We start from the raw sequence: 20795 nt of genomic DNA on the forward strand, positions 1-20795 counted from the left end.
TGAAGCAGCTGAAGTCTGAATGTGAAGGCATCTTCAGTTGGAAGGAGGGTGGACATTCATTCCACTTTAGTGAAAACTATGAGGAGGTCAGTTAATGAACAAACTGAGGGGTATCCACTGAAGCAAGCTAGATCTACTCAGGGTTTCCTAAAGCTAACCAGCTTCACATTCCAGCTCAGACTTCATCTATACTACAACGGTGGAGATTGCTCGTCAGCCTGCTGATAACTAGCAGGCTTGTAACTTCGCGTGCATGTCGCACATGGCTAGTCGAACGCTAAACTCTTCATTGAGACAATGCTGAAACGTTATTCCATGGGCGAGTCAATTCCGCATTTAAATTTGTGCCGAAAGAAAAGTCATCGTGCAAATTCAGCAGGCTATAGTTTGAAATAGGCTTTTATTACATATCTTTAACACCGACTTTGGTGTGCTTCTCAATACATCTTCTCCAACTTTTATCATAAAAATTGTCATCCTACAAGTGTTTATACTGTGCGTGAAGTTTAAAATGCATTCTGTCATTACTAAATGTGTAATGTCATATTTTAACATAACTTTTTTTTTTACACAAAAACAATTGATTCATAAAATATTCAATCAGTAGTCTATCTCAAATGAAAGGGATGATGACGCAATCTTTGCAAGAGGGAAGGAATCTGATTTCATTGGTCCTCAAATCGTGGCTCAGTCATTTAATTCAGGGTGAGTGAAGTTCAGTGGAGGCTGGTGGGATGAGCTAGAGGAGGGCTGGCTTATAGTAATAAATTGAACGTATCACACATATGGAAACCATGTTTGACTCAGTTCCATTTATTACATTCCAATGACCCTGTCCTCCTATAGCTCCTCCCACCAGACTCCACTGGTGGAGTTAGCTGTGAGCAGGTTAGTTCTGAAGGATTCGTTGCCATATAAACTTACCTGGCTAAAAGGTGAGCCACTTTCATATGACCCGGTTATCCTGATCAGAGTTGACCGAAGATACCTCTCTAACTCATTAAGAAAGCTAAACTTAGATATGCATTTTTGGTTGTTGAAGCAGTTAACCTTGAAATGGGCATGGTCCATCTTTGTGAAAAAATATAAAGTGATTTCAGAATATTAAGGCAAGTTACCTGGCTAATGCATTGATCTTGCTTTGGAGTATACTCCCCTCTGCTCTGTCTCCCCTCAATCACCCATAACATAATGACATGTACAGTGACTGTAGGCCCACTAGGTAACTGATTTTAGATCTTATTGATCCTGCGTTCTGGAACAGCCCCTAGCAATCACAGCTACAAACCAGAGTGCCAATAAGAGGTTTATTTCAATAAAGTCAATATTGTTTTTAAAAAATCTGGATATTTTCTTCTGACATTGACATACACGTCATTACAGTGATTTTGGAAAACCTTCTGCGCAGGAAAAAACAAAAAAGGCCAAAGGAGATGTCTTCTAGTATTAAAACCCAAGCAGGTAAAAAATGCCTATTTTCCCCAAAATCAAACCAATAAGTGTACAAAATGTACACATTGAATTCTGAATAATCAAAACAAATATTTACAATTCCTTTTATGAAATGTGTATTACAACAAATGTCTGAAAAGATGGCGGCAAAACACGAGGAGATAAAAAACAAAACAATATATATTTTTGCTTTATCCACACTAAAGCATTTTGGAACTACGAAAGAATACATTCACTACCTTTTGAGAGCATTTGAAATAATGAGAAAATGAAATCCTACATGATATTCATTACATTACCATTCTCCTCGCCCCGATTCCTTTTCTCATAAATATCTTTAGTGTCATCTTCCCTGATGCCTGACTGCACATTACCGTTCCTCTGTATTCTATGGGAGAAAGAGAAAGTGTGTGGTTTTTATACTTCACTAGTTTAGATAGCAGGAGTCATTCAATCCACAGTGAGACCAGAATTAATGTGCCCTTTTTGGTGGCTGAAGTATAATATAAGCTACCACTGCTGCCAGAACAACACAAGCTAAAGACTTCCCTTCATGCTTTACAGGAGAAAATAAAAAACAGATGTTATTTCTGGTAAAATAGTGAGTGTCAGTGTCTATATGGAGCAGTGATGTGAGGCAATGCAGTGATGAAGTCTAAATGGTTTTTTTTCCCTGCTAGATATGATCTAATATTTCATTGCTACATATTTCATTAATCTCAGGTTCCATTGTTCTGAGCTGAAAACATCTCATCCAAGCACCTGCTACAGGTACATCTCGGAAAGCCCTGACTGAGCTCAGCGTAAGGTCAAGGAGGAAAATGGTATCAGAGCATGGAAAACATGTAGCCTTACTTCTATTATAGTTGTTGCAATTTACTTTAGCAATGTAACAGTAAAATGAAGCATATCGCACCAGTATGTCAAACTCGGTGGTTTGGCCTAGCGTCTGTCTACATGCAGTGAAACCTGCCTTCATTTATCCTCTAGAGCCAAAAACACTGAGTCTTTCAACACTGCATAAATCAACTCTGTAGCCAAAACACAAAACACAATTTCAGCCTTGTAATTTTCACTTTCATAGCAAGCCTAAAAAGCAAATTAATATTGAACAGCTGAACAGAAAAACACAGGTTGTGACCATATTCCCATGAGGAGACAGAGGGTCAGCCAGAAGGCCACTTCATAAGGAGTGTGTTTAGATTGCCCTCCAACACTGATAAGCTCTGATACACACCAGCCTGCGTCTGATCTGAAAGATCGCCATTCAAATCATCATATCAAAGAGAAAACCTAAAAAAAAAGTTAGAAACAATGGACCGTCAGTAAACTTTCTGAGCTGCTTCATGTGCTCAAGAGATCTCCAAAAATAAAAGGGAAAAGTAAGAACAAAGGAGCTCATGCATTGTGTTTGCTCGAAATTAGGAGAGAAGGAAAGGTAGTCCATAGTTTTCTTTCTCGTGTCTAAACAGACCAGTCCCAGTGTTGGGTGTAAGGGGGGGGGGGGGGGGGGGGGCCTATTTGATCAGCCTCTTGGCCACGTCTTGGTAGGCGATCTCGATCTCTTTGTCACTGGGGCAGGTGTTGGTGAACTCCTCGTGTGTGTAGGCGTTCTGCAGGTACTGCCAGATACCTATCATGTCCTTGGGGATGTCAAAGCCTCTGTACTTCTTGGTCACCACCTGTGGATGGAGGGGGACATTGACTAATTAATGTAGTCTTAGATAAACTTCTAGAGAAGAGGTCCCTCTGTAGGCCGAGGATGGTACAAAATGATTTGGGTAGCAGAATGCATAAATCACTAAGTGCTCTGGGCTTTGCTGTGTCAAGATGTACTCTATTTGTCCAAAATAAGCATTCCATTTTACAATAAGAATTCAACTGTGTGTGTACACTGAGTATACCAAACATTATGAACACTTTCAAAATATTGAGTTGCGCATGGACGGGCATTCATCGGGGCATGGACTCTACAAGGTATCAAAAGCGTTCCACAGGGATGCTGGCCCATGTTGACTCCAATGCTTTCCAAAGTTGTGTCAAGTTGGCTGGATGTCCTTTGGTCGGTAACCATTCTTGATACAGACAGGAAACTGTTGAACATGAAACTATGCAGCGTTGCAGTTTTTTGACGCAAACCAGAGCACCTGGCACCTACCATCATACTCCGTTCAAATGCACTTAAATCTTTTGTCTTGCTCATTCACCAACTGAATGACACAAATACACACCAATCCACGTCTCAATTGTCTTAAGGCTTAACAATTATTCTTGTAGTGGATTTAACAGGTGACATCAATAAGGGATCATAGCTTTCACCTGGATTCATCTGGTCAGTCCATCTCATGGAAAGAGCATTGAGTATACAATGTTCTGTACACTCAGTGTATAATGTCATGTTTATTGGCCTCTGCTCTTACCTTGACGATGTGCAGCTTGGGAAGAAGGTTGCAGTCAGCCAGTGTCATGTTGTCACCATCCAGGAACTTGCGAGAGGAGGTCTTGACGTCCTCAATGCTGTTGTGGTCGATCTCGTCGGGCAGTGGGGAGCGCAGGTACTCATCCAGCTTCTGCAGGGTCTTCAACAGCCCACGCTCCAGACCTACAGCAAAAAAAGGAACATTTATCATCTCTAACATTTATCATCTCTAACATTTATCATCTCTAACATTTATCATCTCTAACATTTATCATCTCTAACATTTATCATCTCTAACTAAGTTTGTTGGAACCTCTCCAGCTTGCTGATACTAAATAATGATTCATTTAAGATTGACTTCAGGTGTCCCTGGTGGTAATTACCACAACACTAGCACAACAACTATAAACTGCATATAGCAATCACAAACCAGCCTGCCTGCATTGTGTTGAGTATTCTAGACCACTTTTCAAACCGACACCACAGGATACACACAGCAGTTCTGTAGTATGCCACGCGAGGGCGGCATTTTATAGCAAGATGGCAGAACTTAAGCTGCCTTGCTGAAGTATTTTGAGGGAGTACATTCCTTGATCCCAGTTTTTGGCATTATCTTGAGAGCCCAAATAAGGAGTAGTTCATACAACCAAAATAGATAGCTGGGGTTGGACTAATTGTGGCTCACTGAGCAAATTCAACTTATTGGAATGTTATGTATTCAAGCCAGTTGGAGAGTGTGTGACTGGGCATATTGTGTTTTACATTTTACAGTGTGACTGTCCTATAAATAGGGCATGCCTATCATTCAGATATGACTTTCAGCAATAAAGTACTGTTGACATAGCCCTGAAGACATTCAAAGCCAACCATAACGATAGGTCAATATTTCCACAGGGTGGAGAATAGAAAGAAACCATACCATCCAAGATACCAGAGGACATGAACTGATACTGTGTCATAAACAGCTTACCCCAGATTAACATGGCATACAGACAGAGAAACAATAGCCAATATGACTGAGGCAAAGCTACAGTATACTGTCATCTGTTGTCTTGTACAAAACATGTCTGTTGGCAATATATTTATAGCTGTGGCATGCCTGTTAAACAAAAGCCAGGGGAGACAAGAGAGTTGCTGTGAGCTCATTTCCAGACTATCTCGCTCTGTTGTTTTTACCAGGCTGTTCGGTTGTTTCTTTAGAGAGCCCAGCCAGGTGACATGGGGTACAGGGGGACAGTGGCAGGAATGGTACTGGGGACAGAGAGAGGCCACCACAGAGAACAAAAGCTCTATGTTGACATGTTAGCCAGCCCCCCCCTCCTCTGCGTTGTCACCCAGCCACCAATGACCTCAGGCTACTGCTGTCACCTAGCAACCACAAAACTGTTGAAGCACATAGGTTTATGTGTGTGCTTGTTAATTCTGTTATAGGGAGTGGAAGCTCACCTTCGTTGGCATTGGGTTTTGAGTTTTTGATGAAGGCTGAGAACTTGGCAAAGATGTCCATCCCAGCTGTGTTGGACTCAGGGTGTCTGGCACTAAGCTTGGTGAACCTAAACACACACACACACACACACGATACACCTGGTTAGATCTCAAACAAGCAGAGTGTATACTGTAAAAAAAATATAATAATAACAAAACCTAGGTATCTACACTTGGAGGCAGTGTGATGTGCTTAGTGGGCGTGACGAGCTGTTACCACCCAGACGAGATGACTCACTTGGGTGGGCTGAGGACATCCTCCAAGAACTCCTCTATCTTGTTGACGTCTGTCTTGACCTCCCCGTTGAAGGTGATGAAGGGAGGGTGTGTGCCTGGGGCCAGGTTCTGGAGGTCTGCAGGCTTCCTGGGAAGAGGAGAAGACAGGGGATTTAGTGGGCATGTCACAACACACTGGTAAATACCCATATCAGCCAAATGCAATGCATACCTTATACTGTGTAAAGTCCTTAATGTTGTTGAAATGTCTGTCTCGTTTGTATGGATGACTTTGCCGCAAAACCAAGTTCCCCCTGGGGATAAAGTTTTATACTACTACTATACAACTGAGACGTCACTGATTACTCACTAACCTTTCACTTTATATCCCTATAATCCATCTGGTCTCGGTCTAGTCTTTGACAATCATCAACTATCATTAGTGTTATTCTGTTTCTTCCCAGGGCCCAGTTCTATTGCTTTCTCGGGTCATTGGAGGTGGCTGTGGCCCACGGACAGGACACAATTCCCTGTCCCATGCTGAACTGTTCCAGACTTTTCTAGCCTTCTCTAGCGCTCCCCTCACACACACAGACCCTGGGCTGGAATTTATTTTCAACAGGGTTGTGTACGTGTGTTTGTGCATGTGTGTGTATGCCAAGTTCATTCCTCTGTCCACAGTGCTCAGAGCAGGCTTGTTTTGTTCCAGGTGTCTGGGAGGTGAGATATGATGAGAACACACACAACATAATGAGGATGTGATGAAGGACCTGTCAACAGCACAAAGCCCCATGTTTTATAATGACCCACACAAACCAAATCACTAAATTACAAAGCAAAATAAAAAAACATTTTTAGGTCATACAGTGTAGAAGTATTAGCATTGCCTTGACTGAGTTAAGTGACAAAATAATGTGGAGCAAATTAACTTTGATGCAGAGAACAGCCTACCACTGACCTATCCAAAGAGTGCTTCACATGCAAGCCAAGTCAAAATGCAATGTGATGTGCGTACGTACAGTGGTTAAGATGTCCCTATAAGGGGAGATGTGAAACACACTCATACAGTGCCTTGCGAAAGTATTCGCCCCCCTTGAACTTTGCGACCTTTTGCCACATTTCAGGCTTCAAACATAAAGATATAAAACTGTATTTTTTTGTGAAGAATCAACAACAAGTGGGACACAATCATGAAGTGGAACGACATTTATTGGATATTTCAAACTTTTTTAACAAATCAAAAACTGAAAAATTGGGCGTGCAAAATTATTCAGCCCCCTTAAGTTAATACTTTGTAGCGCCACCTTTTGCTGCGATTACAGCTGTAAGTCGCTTGGGGTATGTCTCTATCAGTTTTGCACATCGAGAGACTAAACGTTTTTCCCATTCCTCCTTGCAAAACAGCTCGAGCTCAGTGAGGTTGGATGGAGAGCATTTGTGAACAGCAGTTTTCAGTTCTTTCCACAGATTCTCGATTGGATTCAGGTCTGGACTTTGACTTGGCCATTCTAACACCTGCATATGTTTATTTTTGAACGATTCCATTGTAAATTTTGCTTTATGTTTTGGATCATTGTCTTGTTGGAAGACAAATCTCCGTCCCAGTCTCAGGTCTTTTGCAGACTCCATCAGGTTTTCTTCCAGAATGGTCCTGTATTTGGCTCCATCCATCTTCCCATCAATTTTAACCATCTTCCCTGTCCCTGCTGAAGAAAAGCAGGCCCAAACCATGATGCTGCCACCACCATGTTTGACAGTGGGGATGGTGTGTTCACGGTGATGAGCTGTGTTGCTTTTACGCCAAACATAACGTTTTGCATTGTTGCCAAAAAGTTCAATTTTGGTTTCATCTGACCAGAGCACCTTCTTCCACATGTTTGGTGTGTCTCCCAGGTGGCTTGTGGCAAACTTTAAACAACACTTTTTATGGATATCTTGAAGAAATGGCATTCTTCTTGCCACTCTTCCATAAAGGCCAGATTTGTGCAATATACGACTGATTGTTGTCCTATGGACAGAGTCTCCCACCTCAGCTGTAGATCTCTGCAGTTCATCCAGAGTGATCATGGGCCTCTTGGCTGCATCTCTGATCAGTCTTCTCCTTGTATGAGCTGAAAGTTTAGAGGGACGGCCAGGTCTTGGTAGATTTGCAGTGGTCTGATACTCCTTCCATTTCAATATTATCGCTTGCACAGTGCTCCTTGGGATGTTTAAAGCTTGGGAAGTCTTTTTGTATCCAAATCCGGCTTTAAACTTCTTCACAACAGTATCTCGGACCTGCCTGGTGTGTTCCTTGTTCTTCATGATGCTCTCTGCGCTTTTAACGGACCTCTGAGACTATCACAGTGCAGGTGCATTCATACGGAGACTTGATTACACACAGGTGGATTGTATTTATCATCATTAGTCATTTAGGTCAACATTGGATCATTCAGAGATCCTCACTGAACTTCTGGAGAGAGTTTGCTGTACTGAAAGTAAAGGGGCTGAATAACTTTGCACGCCCAATTTTTCAGTTTTCGATTTGTTAAAAAAGTTTGGAATATCCAATAAATGTCGTTCCACTTCAAGATTGTGTCCCACTTGTTGTTGATTCTTCACAAAAAAATACAGTTTTATATCTTTATGTTTGAAGCCTGAAATGTGGCAAAAGGTCGCAAAGTTCAAGGGGGCCGAATACTTTTGCAAGGCACTGTAGGACCAACAAGTCACAGGGGCACCAAAACAGGAAGTGACCTCAACCCTTTGGAATGAGCACAGGAAGCACACTTGCCCCATGGCAACATTAAGGGGGAGGAGGTAAAAGTGTTCACTCAAGAAGATAAATAAAAAGGCTTTAAATCATAGACATGTTAGTCATAGAATTGGGCCAAAAATAGTTTTCCATACCAAGGTTGCAAAATATAAGATTAGAAATCGGAATTCTACATCTTTCCTTACTAAGTGGGCTACTCACAATCACATCAATGTGGCACGGTAGTAAATCAAATGTAATGTCTTTGAGTTCCATATAGTAATAAAAAGGGATAAAATGAGACAAATTCTTTTGCAATACTTTGCCTTTCTGTTGACTGGAGAAAAAGTGAAGCATTTATCAGTCCTGGTCTGAACAAAGACATGTTTGACAGAGGGGGAAACAAACACTGTTAAGTGGGCGGACATCCTCCACTGCCTTTTACAAGACCTCCAGAAGCTTGTTTCCCATTACACACCCTCACCACAGACAGACGTACATGCGCAAATACATTCACAGACAACATTCACAGACACCGAACAACAACATTCTCAGACACCCACAGACAACATTCACAGACAACTTTCCAGTACCTTCAAAAGTGAAAAGGTTGCTCTTGGTACTACTCAGTCTTGTCTTGTCTAGATTACCCTCAGGACCGACCCTGGCAGAGGTAGCAGTGTTTCTGAGCTCTCTCAGGAGAAGAGATGCAAAGCGATAGAAAAGCATCTACGTGGATGAGCTTTCCCCTCTAAAACACTTCATCAGAGAGCCTGCTTTATACTGGACTGTCTGAGTCAAACAGCAATGATGAAAGGCCCATGGAAATGAAGAGTTCATTTGACCATATCTGAAAATAATCACACATATGCCAGCAGCCTTGGCCTGGGAAGAGGAAAAATAATCAGGTTGACTCATAGAAGGACATAATGGCTGGGTAAAGAGCTGCCAGGCAGCATTACAGTGAACATGGGGAAGAAAGTTTGCTGTAGTTCCAGCCGAGGCTAAATAGTGTTCAAATTACTTTGGGAGGGGAAGATGATCATTTTAGATCCTGTTTTAGAGTAAGAAAAATAACATCTAGGGAGGAAGTGAGCACAACCTCAATTAGCCCCTCCAAAACGCAGCTTGTTTATTTTCCAGATTTCTCGGGTTTGGAAAGGTCATGAGAAAACCAAATAAGCAATTAGGGCGGTGTGCCTGTTTGAGGTGTGGCTGGATCAAAGTGTTCTGCTAGGCTACTAAGGTCTTAGTGGAGAGCCCAGAAAAGCTCTGAGAGCCAATGAAAGAGGAGAGCAGAGAGAGAATATTCCCCTGGCTTTCCAGGAGCTAGTTGAGAGCTGGGGGACTGAGCTAGCTAGATAGTGTGACGTGTATTGGAGGAGTGAGCAAGCGAACTAGTGTGATGTCTGGTGGAAGAGTAAGCTAGCTAATGTGACGTGGTGGTCTGGTGTCTCCCTCACCTCTTCAGGTCCACTGTGGTGACGTTGAAGACCACTCCCTTCAGCCACAGGATCATGAAGAGTCTCTGGGAGAACGGGCAGTTCCCAATGCTCTCGCCATCACTTCCCGCCTGAGAGAGAGAGGGAAAGAGAGGCCGAGAGAGAGAGGAGAAGAAGGTTAGATTAGGTAAGACTACATCAGCATTATTCACGTGGCATTGTTTTCACACAACCACAAAGAAAATGCACCAAGGCTGGAAGGATAAGAGGCAGGGAATCCAACATGGCTGACAAAGACTTAAATGGCTCTTGTAAACTGATCACAATCAAGTTAAGGTTGAGCCTTAAAATGGATAAAAGTCTTGGAACACTGATATTATCAGACCTCTGTTCTACAATCCAATGACCAGCAGTGTTTTACTGCACTGACCTATTTTGAACAGACAATGATTCTTTCACCCAGATTAGAGACTAACTCCCTGAGTCCCAGAGAGCAGATAACCTCTGTCTCAAACCCTTTAGCACACTTCCACAGCCGCCTCCATTCATCCACACTACTAGGCAGCCAAGTGGAACACAAACCCCTGAAGTGACTGAGAGGGACTCTGAGAGGGAGCTGGACAGCTTCTTGTTTCTTTAGACCTAAAGAGAGAGTCTGATGTATTTGAGTGGGATGGGGGATGATACAGTATGTCTGCCAGTGTCTAATCACTGTGCTCAACCATCACCATGACAACATCACTGAAGGTATTTTGATTTGTAACACATGCATATTGATGTGTTTGATGTGTATTGAATCATGTATACAGGGCCATTCTGTGAGACAATTGGTCTCAGCATGAGAGTCCCTGTTAAAATAAAGGTTACATAAAATGTCCTTTATAAAATGAACAATCGACTACATGCCATCCAAACAAGAGACATGGACAAACTAGGCAACTGTTCTCAGACAATCTCTGGACGTGGGGAAAAACAAGCAACTACCCACTAGTACAGGTCCACTTTCACGTTGGGGATTTTCCTTACCCAAAATAGATCTGCCACCTTCACCTCCCTTTCATGACAAACTACTACTGTGCATTATGATAGTGTACACAGGCCTCCAGCCCCAGCAGTAAAAACGAGGCAGTGAGAGAGATATTCTAAACACTCCGCTGGCAGACACACTGTCCTATAAACACACCAGAGATCTCTCCAACTACCACTGCCAGCACACTCTCCCTCTCTCACTCCCGCTCCATATCAATGATGCTCTAGAGTACAAGCAAATCCCAGTTTCCAGGGATTTAGGTTGTGTGTACAGAAATAGTTGTGGGAGTAAGGAAAAAACGGTAGATCGAAGAGGGAGTTTTTGATGCAACTATCCTCCTCTCATGTAACATTAATATGTTACACGTGTGTAGTAATTACTAAATAGGAAAGTGAAATTAAATATTCATGAGTAAAGATCTTGGTTGTGTAAACAAACATATTATAGCTGGAGGAGCCAATCGCCGTTGATTTGACTCCTACTAGTAATTAGTAGATTTGACACCCAAACTACACAACACAAATAATTTGACTACAATGTCTTCTCCAGGCCGTCATTGTAAATAAGAATTTGTTCTTATCTGACTTGCCTAGTTAAATAAAGGTTCAATAAAACAAAACAAAAATGATCTGACATTGGCCCCAATGTCCCAGTTCCTTATGCCTCTTCCTCTTTTAAGAGGATCAACTCAAGCATGGTCTCAGCCCCTTTCACACTGTCAAAATCTTCCCCCGTTCGATTTACAGAACTGGTTATGGAGTGTTCCATAGACAGTGAGCACATAGAAGAATGCCATTCTTCTCAGTGCCAGTTAATTCTGAAGAATGCCCCGCATTCATTCATTCCGAAGGACAGGGACTGAAGGTAAAAGGAGCATTAAGAAAAGGTATGTATCTTTTCTCACTGTCTATTACTTTAGCAAGTCTTGGCTCACTGAAAGGTGGCATGCTCATCAATTTGTCTCTCCTTGTCAGTCACTTTGTAGCCTCCTGTCAATCTCTTTCACTTTCTCATTCCATGTCTCTCCTTCTGGCCAGTGCAGAGGGCATCTTGAGGAAGAGAAAATTCCTCTCTGAGATTCAGGCCCATTCCAATGTCAAATACACTAATTAAAATGGCACACCACAGCCTTTTGAGTAATGGACTGGCGGACCTGTGCCAAGATAGGGCTGGGCTTCATGACACATTTATAAAACGTTAGTTTTATTCCCATGGAGCTAACGTCCCCCTCTACCACTAGAAATCCGATAAATAATACATATCCAAAACCTTTTTCAAAAGAGGTACGGCCTGAAGTGATCTTGTGAATGAATAGGGAACTTTGTTTCCAGAATGTTCCTGGCAGTGTGTCCAGCTAACAGCACTCTGCTGGTGTGTACAGACAGTCTGTTTGTCTCTCTGTGGTGTGGAGGCCCAGTGTGTTCTCTCTGTTTGATCTGCCTGCTGGCTGTCCTACAGGCTGGATTTGCTGTTCTGTTGTTAGAGCTCAATTCAATAAATCAAAAGGTTAGATTAGATCACAGCCTTTGTTCAATGTTCAATATGATTCGATTCCTGTGTATGAAAGGCTTGCCATCAAATCGTATTGCTCTGTTTGGAACCTCAGGCAATTGTTATCTAACAAGAGACCAGTAGCTGATACTTGTGGGACTATAGAGACAACAATGTGTTATTTTCTGCTTTTATCCAGAGATTGTATTCTTGTTGGTTACTATGTGTCAGGGGTAGGAATGACAGCACAACATGGTGACTATTCCCATGACGATCGAAACCAGACTCATAAGAAAGAACTGATTATCATTGCACAGAGGTAACCATGTGAATGGCATCTTTCAGAATAATATGGTACGTAAACATAAAGGACATGGGCCGTGTCTGAAATCTGACTTGCCTACTACTTACTTAAAGTGCATACTGTGTACTATCAGTACTACGTACTATTTATCACGTACTGTTTGGTAAAAAGTATGCCACAGGCGAAACAGATACTTTTGGTGCGTTCAAGACAACTGGGAACTCTAAAACAACGAGCTCAGACTGGGGGAGAAAAAAAAAATAAGAAAAAAAATTTAAAAAAATCGGGACATCAGTGATCTTCAGCTCAGAGAAGTCAGAGCATGTTTTTCCCCAGTTGTCTTGAACTCCAGTGGGGGGAGCTTTCAACTTCTGTTATGGCTTCACATATGAACCAGACAAGATCATTTATAGCCCCACCCAGGGACCTTTCTCCATTGCCTTTCACTAACACCGGAGTGTTGTTTTGGGCTAACATTAGCTAATTAGCTAGCATTTAGAACAACATATTTGGGGTAAACTTCTGTACCGTAGGTCTATGCAAGTATCAATTGAAGATTCAACTGAAGCTTAGAAGGAATGGGAGGTGAAAAGCGCTATAGAAATATGATCAATTACTATACCAAAGATGGTTTATTTAGAACAAAAAAATTGAAAAAAATCTCTGACAAAGGCCAAGAGGCCGAAGCGTAAGCTTCAATAGAAAAAGTGATGCTAGCAAGAGCAGTGTGTATGTTTCTTTTTCCTTTCAAGTTATCTAATCGTTACCAGTCACCTGCAGCATGATAGCTCAGATGTACGAATGTATTTTTGAATGTTAAAAGTAAAACACACCAACAGTGGATGTACTGGTATCAAATGTTTTACAAACAAGAAACACATTTCAATGAAAAAAAACTGAAATCCCCCAAAAAATGACTTCACCAAAAACATTAGAAAATGAATAGCTAAATTAAATTACATACAAAATACATAGCTACTTCATGGCCTCTAAAATGGTCATAAGACGTGCCTCCCTGTCAGTCACCTCCTTCTCCAGACTGGACCTTTCTGGGAGGGAGAGGAGCCCACAGCTGCACCTTGGGAGGATGAGGAGATGATGTTCATGACCGGTGGGGTGATGGAGTGGCAGCCCCCCAGCGCCTCATCCATCACCACTTCTAGGATGCAGCTGTGGCCTCCCCTCCCTCAGTGTCGACTCCAGTGGGGGAGCTTTCAACTTCTGAAAAATGATAACTTTCAGCATCAAACATACTACATGTAAAGCCCTGGTATTATGCCAATTACAGTAGATTTCTCTGGAATACGTGAACCTTTCTAACATGTTTCTCTTCACACTTATATACATGAATGTGCAGTTGAAGCATAGGAAATATTTTTGGAAAGTGTTGGTGCTCTCAGAGAAAAGGGTAACTTTATTAGCCAAGTACAGCACAGCAATATATGTCAAGCTAACATACAGTAGCATACTGTGTATTTTTGCTTAAGGTTCTCCCACTTCTTTTTCACCCATGCAGGTAATAGTGGCCCCTCCAGCTCACACTCCTTCACGTAGATCCTGAAAAGACATAAGATCAAGTACAACATTAACCAAAACATGAGCAAAGTAGAGTTGTGTGAACTTTCTGTAGATAGCCAGACTGCCACATACATTATAAAATTGGAGCGCCAAGGTGAAACAGTAACGAGTGCATGTTACCATTACTTACACCATAACAGGTTATGTGTGCAATGAAACTAGACCCATTCAGGCGGTAACCATTCAGGTATAAACTAATATTGCATGGCATGAACACTACAATCAGCTCAACGCAGATGAACCAAAGTCAGGAGAACTAGAAGAGTTGTTGGGACCTGCACCGCTGTGGAAAATAGGAATATAGGCTACCGCGTTACTAACGTTATAGCTAGTGATATTTACAAGTAGCAGCTAGCTAGCTAACATTAAATATGTTAGCTCATTAAATATAGTTGTCGCTCAACAGCAAGTAACCCTGTAGCTAAGGTTACTGTTCTAACAGTTAACTTCTAGACCTACTTAGGCATGTAGCTAGCTAAAGGCATGGTAGGCAGCAGGCTGCATATCTGTTTTCAAATATCTATGTACGATTAAATAGTTGTGATAATTTTAAGGAGAACAAAAACTACTTACATTTGAACACCACCGTAGAAGCTTTGCTATTCGCCATCTTCCAAATTATTTACTCAAAACTTGCAGCCCCTCCACTTCCAATGCATTGTGTCTGTGAAATTCACAAAAAGTGTGCAGCGAATGCGTCATTGCGTTGTTCCCGCTATTCGTTCATTTCAGTTCGGCATCACCATATCTAATTGACAGCAGATGATCAACTGTCGTCAAATCCGAAATGAGTATGACATCCAGGCATTTCAAGTATATTTGATTTTCAAAATGTCACATACTCAAAAACAGCCTACTTTTTAGGACGAAATTATTGGTATTTGGACACCGTCGTGTATTTCAGCCATGTTTAGTATATGAATGGAGTGAGCAGCAGCTTTAGCAATGAGCTCCTCTCCTCTCCTCAGGCTGCAGAGCCAGTGGTCAGAGATGGCCAGACACAGTGCAGCAGCTGAGAAACCCTTTCTCTGTGTCAGAACATGGCAGGGATGCTGTCTACTGGAGCTACAGCAGCAAAGAGCAGACACAGCCATCTGACATGTGTGTTTCCGGCAAAGAACCTAGCCCTAGTCTGCTATTTCTACTGAGACTCCCTGCAGCCCTACCTTCTCTGAGACAGAGGAGAGGGGAGGGAGAATGGTGTAGGAAGAGGGAATACAGGAATAGAATAGACTGGTGGAATTAGCATAAACCTAGTTAAGGAGAAAGGGAGACAAAAAGGCTAGATTGAGTGGGTGAGACGTGTCTAGGGGAAAGAAAGCAGAGCGCAAGCCACACCCTTCTCAACACTGAGCTTCAGAAGCAGCATGCTGCCTTGCACTCTCCTCTCATCATTCTTCCACAACCTCTTCAACAAACTCAAACTGTTTTTATGACATAGGAACAGCGTATGTGAGCGGAGTTGAGCGGTTGGAAATCCAGCTCATGAAGTCACTCCATATGTCCTTTCCAACTGCTCACTCCACGCTCACAGGAAAAAAAAAAATACCGCTCCAAATTCGCACCGTTCATTAAAATCACAATTTAACCAACGTTTTTGTGCCTACCTGGACCTGTCATTTGGGTTTGAAGTATTGAAACCAAACCATATGATTTGAATAAACATTAAGGTGAATGTAAGAAGCGCACATAATTTCAAATAGTCTACATGTCACATTAAATGTCACGCTGTATAAATGATTGGAGAAAGGAGCAGGAATACGTAAGAGGGGATTTTAATATTCGCCCCAAAAATACAACATGCCATGAAAGGCACTGGGATGAAGCCCAAAATAAACACGTACACAAAAGCACAGGGCTGTAACCCAAACAAAAGAGCGAGGTAAAACCACACAGGATGAGACCCATAATAACAAGTGCACAACAATACACGGGACTAGACCCATAATAACGAGTACACAATACACTCAGCACGAAAACCAAAACCACAGGTACTGACAAGACCAACAGATTTGGGAACAATAACCGACAAGACAATTGTGAAAAGAGAGCACATGTATACAATTACTAATCAGGGGAATTGGAATCAGGCGTGCGTAATGAGACAGTTCAGTTTCACTGTAACCCCTGTCTGAAGCCCTTAATTGTCAATGAATCATGGCTTAGTTCTGTCTCTCTGAGTGCTGAAACAGGCCATCTTAACACTGTTCTCTCTCAAGTTTCCATTGCTCTGAGCAGTGTCTCAGAACCGTTACATTCACCAGTGTGAATACAGAGGTCCTTGTGGGGAATAACAAGCAGGAATATGGAGGAAAGGCACAGAGCTCTTTTGTTCGTTGGACAGTTCTGTGGGTGTCAATGGATAAAAAAACAGACCAATACAATTTGAAGTGAGGCAAGAAATTATTTTGGGCCAGCACCTAATATGGTCATGAGATCACACAGTTTCCAGAAAACAAACCAGAATCTGGGATTCAACAGTAATCATAATTTCACATGTTATGTGGTAAAAAAATATATCAATCCCACAGTACTTATTTCGAAATATTACTGAACAAGTATCATTCACTACATGAAATAGCCTAGCACTATCCATTTATCTTCTTACTTTTCATGTTAAAATTAGTCAGGAGTTGCTGATGATTGCATCATATTCCACATAAACTCCTCAGAGATTACACATTGTCCCAATGTTCTTTTGGTTTGAATAGGCCCATTTCACTTACAGCAAGCAACACGTGCTACAACAGCTGGCAATTACCAATGAACGTTAGGCTTTTGATATCAAAGTAATGAGAGAACCTGAATCAACAGAGACACGGATCGACACGTGTATGCACACACACGCTCATAAACAGTCACGTCACACACACACACACAGCTGTCTGTCCGTTGGAGAGGATGACTCATGCCGAAGTCACAGAATTTCCAGGGACGCCCACCGGCGCACAATGAGACCTCAGTCAGTCCCCCATCTACAGGAGACACACATACTGCCATGTCACCAGTGGAGAGGTCATAGATCATGATATCACTTCCCCCCTGACACGGTCTGATGGTAGGGCTACTGGTGTAAAGACCATCTTGAGCCATGTCAAGACTGATGGTACAGTAGGTCACAACTATATTGAACAAAAATATAAACGCAACATGTAAAGTGTTGTTCCCATGTTTCATGAGCTGAAATAAAAAGTGCCAGCATTTTTCTAATCGCACAAAAAGCTTATTTCTCTCAAATTTGGTGGACAAATTTGGTTGCATTCCTGTTAGTGAGCATTTCTCCTTTGCCAAGTTAATCGATCCACCTGACAGGTGATGCATATCAAGAAGCTGATTAAATAACATGATCATTACACAGGTGCACCTTGTGCTGGGGGCTTACGTTCCCTCTAAGCTGCTTGCGTGTGCAGGCACACAGTGGCCCAAGACTGAGAGAAGCACGAGATTGAACTCAAATCAACTTTCTTGAGTTTTCCCTGTTATTTAACACTATTCATGTTTCCCTTTACTGTGATCGAATCAACGCAAAATTAGCCACTTTCAATGCAACATACTGAAACAAAACAAACTATGCAAGAGATAATGTTGTAGGCAGAACGCATCAGAGTAGGATTCTATTGAATACTCTACACAGACCAGTGCAGAATAACCAATCAGAGCTGCAGCAAGTCTATATGCAAATAGACCTTTGCCATATATGGATATGTGCCATTTACTTTGAACTGGACTGTATTTACAGCTGTAGTCGTGAGTAGATGCCTTTGTTTTGAGATCAAAGGCAGAGATGCATGTAGACACGTGTGCACATTTTGTTCATATTTTGCTAGTTAGTGAGTTATTAGCCCAGTTATAGATCATTTGTAGTCAGCAATAGGGGAGTGATTGCTTCCTACAAGAGCACAAAACGTGTACATTTATAGACTTCTTTGAAAAGCGAGTCAAGTAAAGAGTTTTTTTTGTCTTGAATGGGCAGTGTTGTATTTTGAGACAGGCTTTAATAAACTAAGTAGCCAATAGTCAGAGGGTAGCAGAATTTGTCTGATTCTCTGTAATAATGGTATGGGAATAATAATGCATTTTATTTTGTTAACTGGTTTCTTGCATTAAACAACACAAAAAACATGTTCAGTCACCTCTGAAGGACAAGTAGATAAACAGGTTAATGTCAAGCCAAGCATGTTTTTTTCAAATGTTTTTTTTATGTAGGCCTACATTGAACATCCCACATTGGCTGCTACTGTAGGCTGAATGACAGAACCGCTATTCCCATGTTAAAATGTTATGGGATACATTTTCTCCATAGTTTTTGATGGTAGCCCACTCTGGTAGGCCTACATTATGACCAAATAGCCACAGTAGCCCACTTGGCCACTGTTAAAACTGACTTAAAGCAGGTACAGCCTCAAGTGTTCACAGTAAACGCGCGCTGGAAGTTGCACAGAATTTTTACAATGTTCAAGTTTGCTCAGTGCTGAAAACAATTTGAGGGAACATTGCTGGGGACAATAAAAGGCCACTGTAAAATGTGCAGTTTTGTCACACAGCACAATGCCACAGGTCTCAAGTTTTTAGGGAGCGTGCAATTGGCATGCTAACTGCAGGAATGTCCTCCAGAGCTGTTGCCAGAGAATTGTACCATAGTTTTAGAGTATTTGGCCGTATGTCCAAACGTCCTCATTACCGCAGACCATGTGTAACCACACCATCCCAGGACCTCCACGTCTGGCTTCTTCACATGTGGAATCATCTGGAAGGGGCACTTAAGTGGGGAAAAACAGATTCTTATTGGCTGGGTCTGGCTACCAAGTGGGAGGCCCGGGTATCCTGGAAGGATATTGACCTCATCCCATCAGTCGAGGAAGCCTGGTCGTTCTTTAAAAGTAATTACCTCACCATCTCTGCATGCCCCTTTCAAAAAATGCAGAACTAAGAACAGATATATCCCTTGGTCCACTCCAGACCTGACTGCCCTTGACCAGCACAAAAACATCCTGTGGCGGACTGCAATAGCATCGAATAGTCCTCACGATATGCCACTGTTCAGGGAAGTCAGGTAACCAATACATGCAGTCAGTCAGGAGAGCAAAGGCTAGTTTTTCCAAGCAGAAATTTGCATCCTGTAGCTCTAACTCCAAAAGAATTGGGATACTGTAAAGTCCATGGAGAACAAGAGCACCTCCTCCCAGCTGCCCACTGCACTGAGGCTAGGTAACACGGTCACCACCGATAAATCCATGATAATCGAACATTTCAATAAGCATTTCTCTATGGCTGGCCATGCTTTCCTCCTGGCTACGCCAACCCCGGCCAACAGCTCCCCCCCCCCCTCCCCGCAGCTACTCGCTCAAGCCTCTCCAGCTTCTCCTTCACCCAAATCCAGATAGCAGATGTTCTGAAAGAGCTGCAAAACCTGGACCCGTACAAATCAGCGGGGCTAGACAATCTGGACCCTCTCTTTCTAAAACTATCCACCGCAATTGTTGCAACCCCTATTACCAGCCTGTTCAACCTCTTTCGTATCGTCCGAGATCCCTAAAGAGTGGAAAGCTGCCGTGGTCATCCCCCTCTTCAAAGGGGGTAACACTCTAGACCCAAACTGCTATAGGTTTATATCTATCCTGCCCTGCCTCTCTAAAGTCTTCGAAAGCCAAGTTAATAAACAGATCACTGACCATTTTGAATCCCACCGTACCTTCTCCACTGTGCAGTCCGGTTTCCGAGCCAGTCACAGGTGCACCTCAGCCACGCTCAAGGTACTAAACAATATCATAACCGCCATCGATAAAAGACAGTACAGTGCAGCCGTCTTCATTGACCTGGCCAAGGCTTATGACTCTGTCAATCACCGAATTCTTATTGGCAGACTTAATATCCTTGGTTTCTCTAATGACTGCCTCGCCTGGTTCACCAACTACTTTGCAGACAGAGTTCAGTGTGTCAAATCGGAGGGCCTGTTGTCTGGACCTCTGGCAGTCTCTATGGGGGTACCACAGGGTTCAATCCTCGGGCCGACTCTTTTCTCTGTATATATATCAATGATGTCACACTTGCTGCGGGTGATTCCCTGATCCACCTCTACGCAGGCGACACCATTCTGTATACTTCAGGCCCTTCCTTGGACACTGTGCTAACTAACCTCCAAATGATGTTCAATGCCATACAACACTCCTTCCGTGGCCTCTAACTGCTCTTAAACGCTAGTAAAACCAAATGCATGCCTTTCAACAGTTCGCTGCTCGCACCCGCCTGCCCGACTAACATCACCACCCTGGACGGTTCTGACCTAGAATATGTGGACAACTATAGATACGTAGGTGTCTGGCTAGACTGTAAACTCTCCTTCCAGACTCATATTAAATATCTCCAATCCAAAATCAAATCTAGAATCGGCTTTCTATTTCGTAACAAAGCCTCCTTCACTCACACCGCCAAACTTACCCTCGTAAAACTGACTATCCTACCGAACCTCGACTTCGGCGATGTCATCTACAAAATAGCTTCCAATACTCTACTCAGGAAACTGGGTGCAGTCTATCACAGTGCCATCCATTTTGTTACCAAATCACCTTATACCACCCACCACTGCGACCTGTATGCTCTAGTGGGCTGGCCCTTGCTACATATTCGTCGCCAGACCCACTGTC

At 42.5% G+C, this 20795-nt stretch overlaps 1 protein-coding gene across 1 annotated transcript in view; it reads right to left on the reverse strand.

The window, feature by feature from the left end:
- Positions 1 to 383: 383 nt before the first annotated feature.
- Positions 384 to 20795, reverse strand: part of clic4 (chloride intracellular channel 4) — a 31214-nt gene continuing 10802 nt past the window's right edge. The window contains exons 2-6 of the mRNA XM_020488172.2: positions 9770 to 9879; positions 5595 to 5720; positions 5318 to 5424; positions 3873 to 4054; positions 384 to 3134 (exon numbers count right to left, since the gene is read on the reverse strand). Coding sequence (XP_020343761.1) covers positions 2970 to 3134; positions 3873 to 4054; positions 5318 to 5424; positions 5595 to 5720; positions 9770 to 9879 — 690 coding nt within the window. The 3' untranslated portion in view covers positions 384 to 2969. The remainder of the gene's footprint in view (positions 3135 to 3872; positions 4055 to 5317; positions 5425 to 5594; positions 5721 to 9769; positions 9880 to 20795) is intronic.

This window comes from Oncorhynchus kisutch, linkage group LG7 (genome assembly GCF_002021735.2).
Source record: "Oncorhynchus kisutch isolate 150728-3 linkage group LG7, Okis_V2, whole genome shotgun sequence".
NCBI classification, from domain to species: Eukaryota; Metazoa; Chordata; class Actinopteri; order Salmoniformes; family Salmonidae; genus Oncorhynchus; species Oncorhynchus kisutch.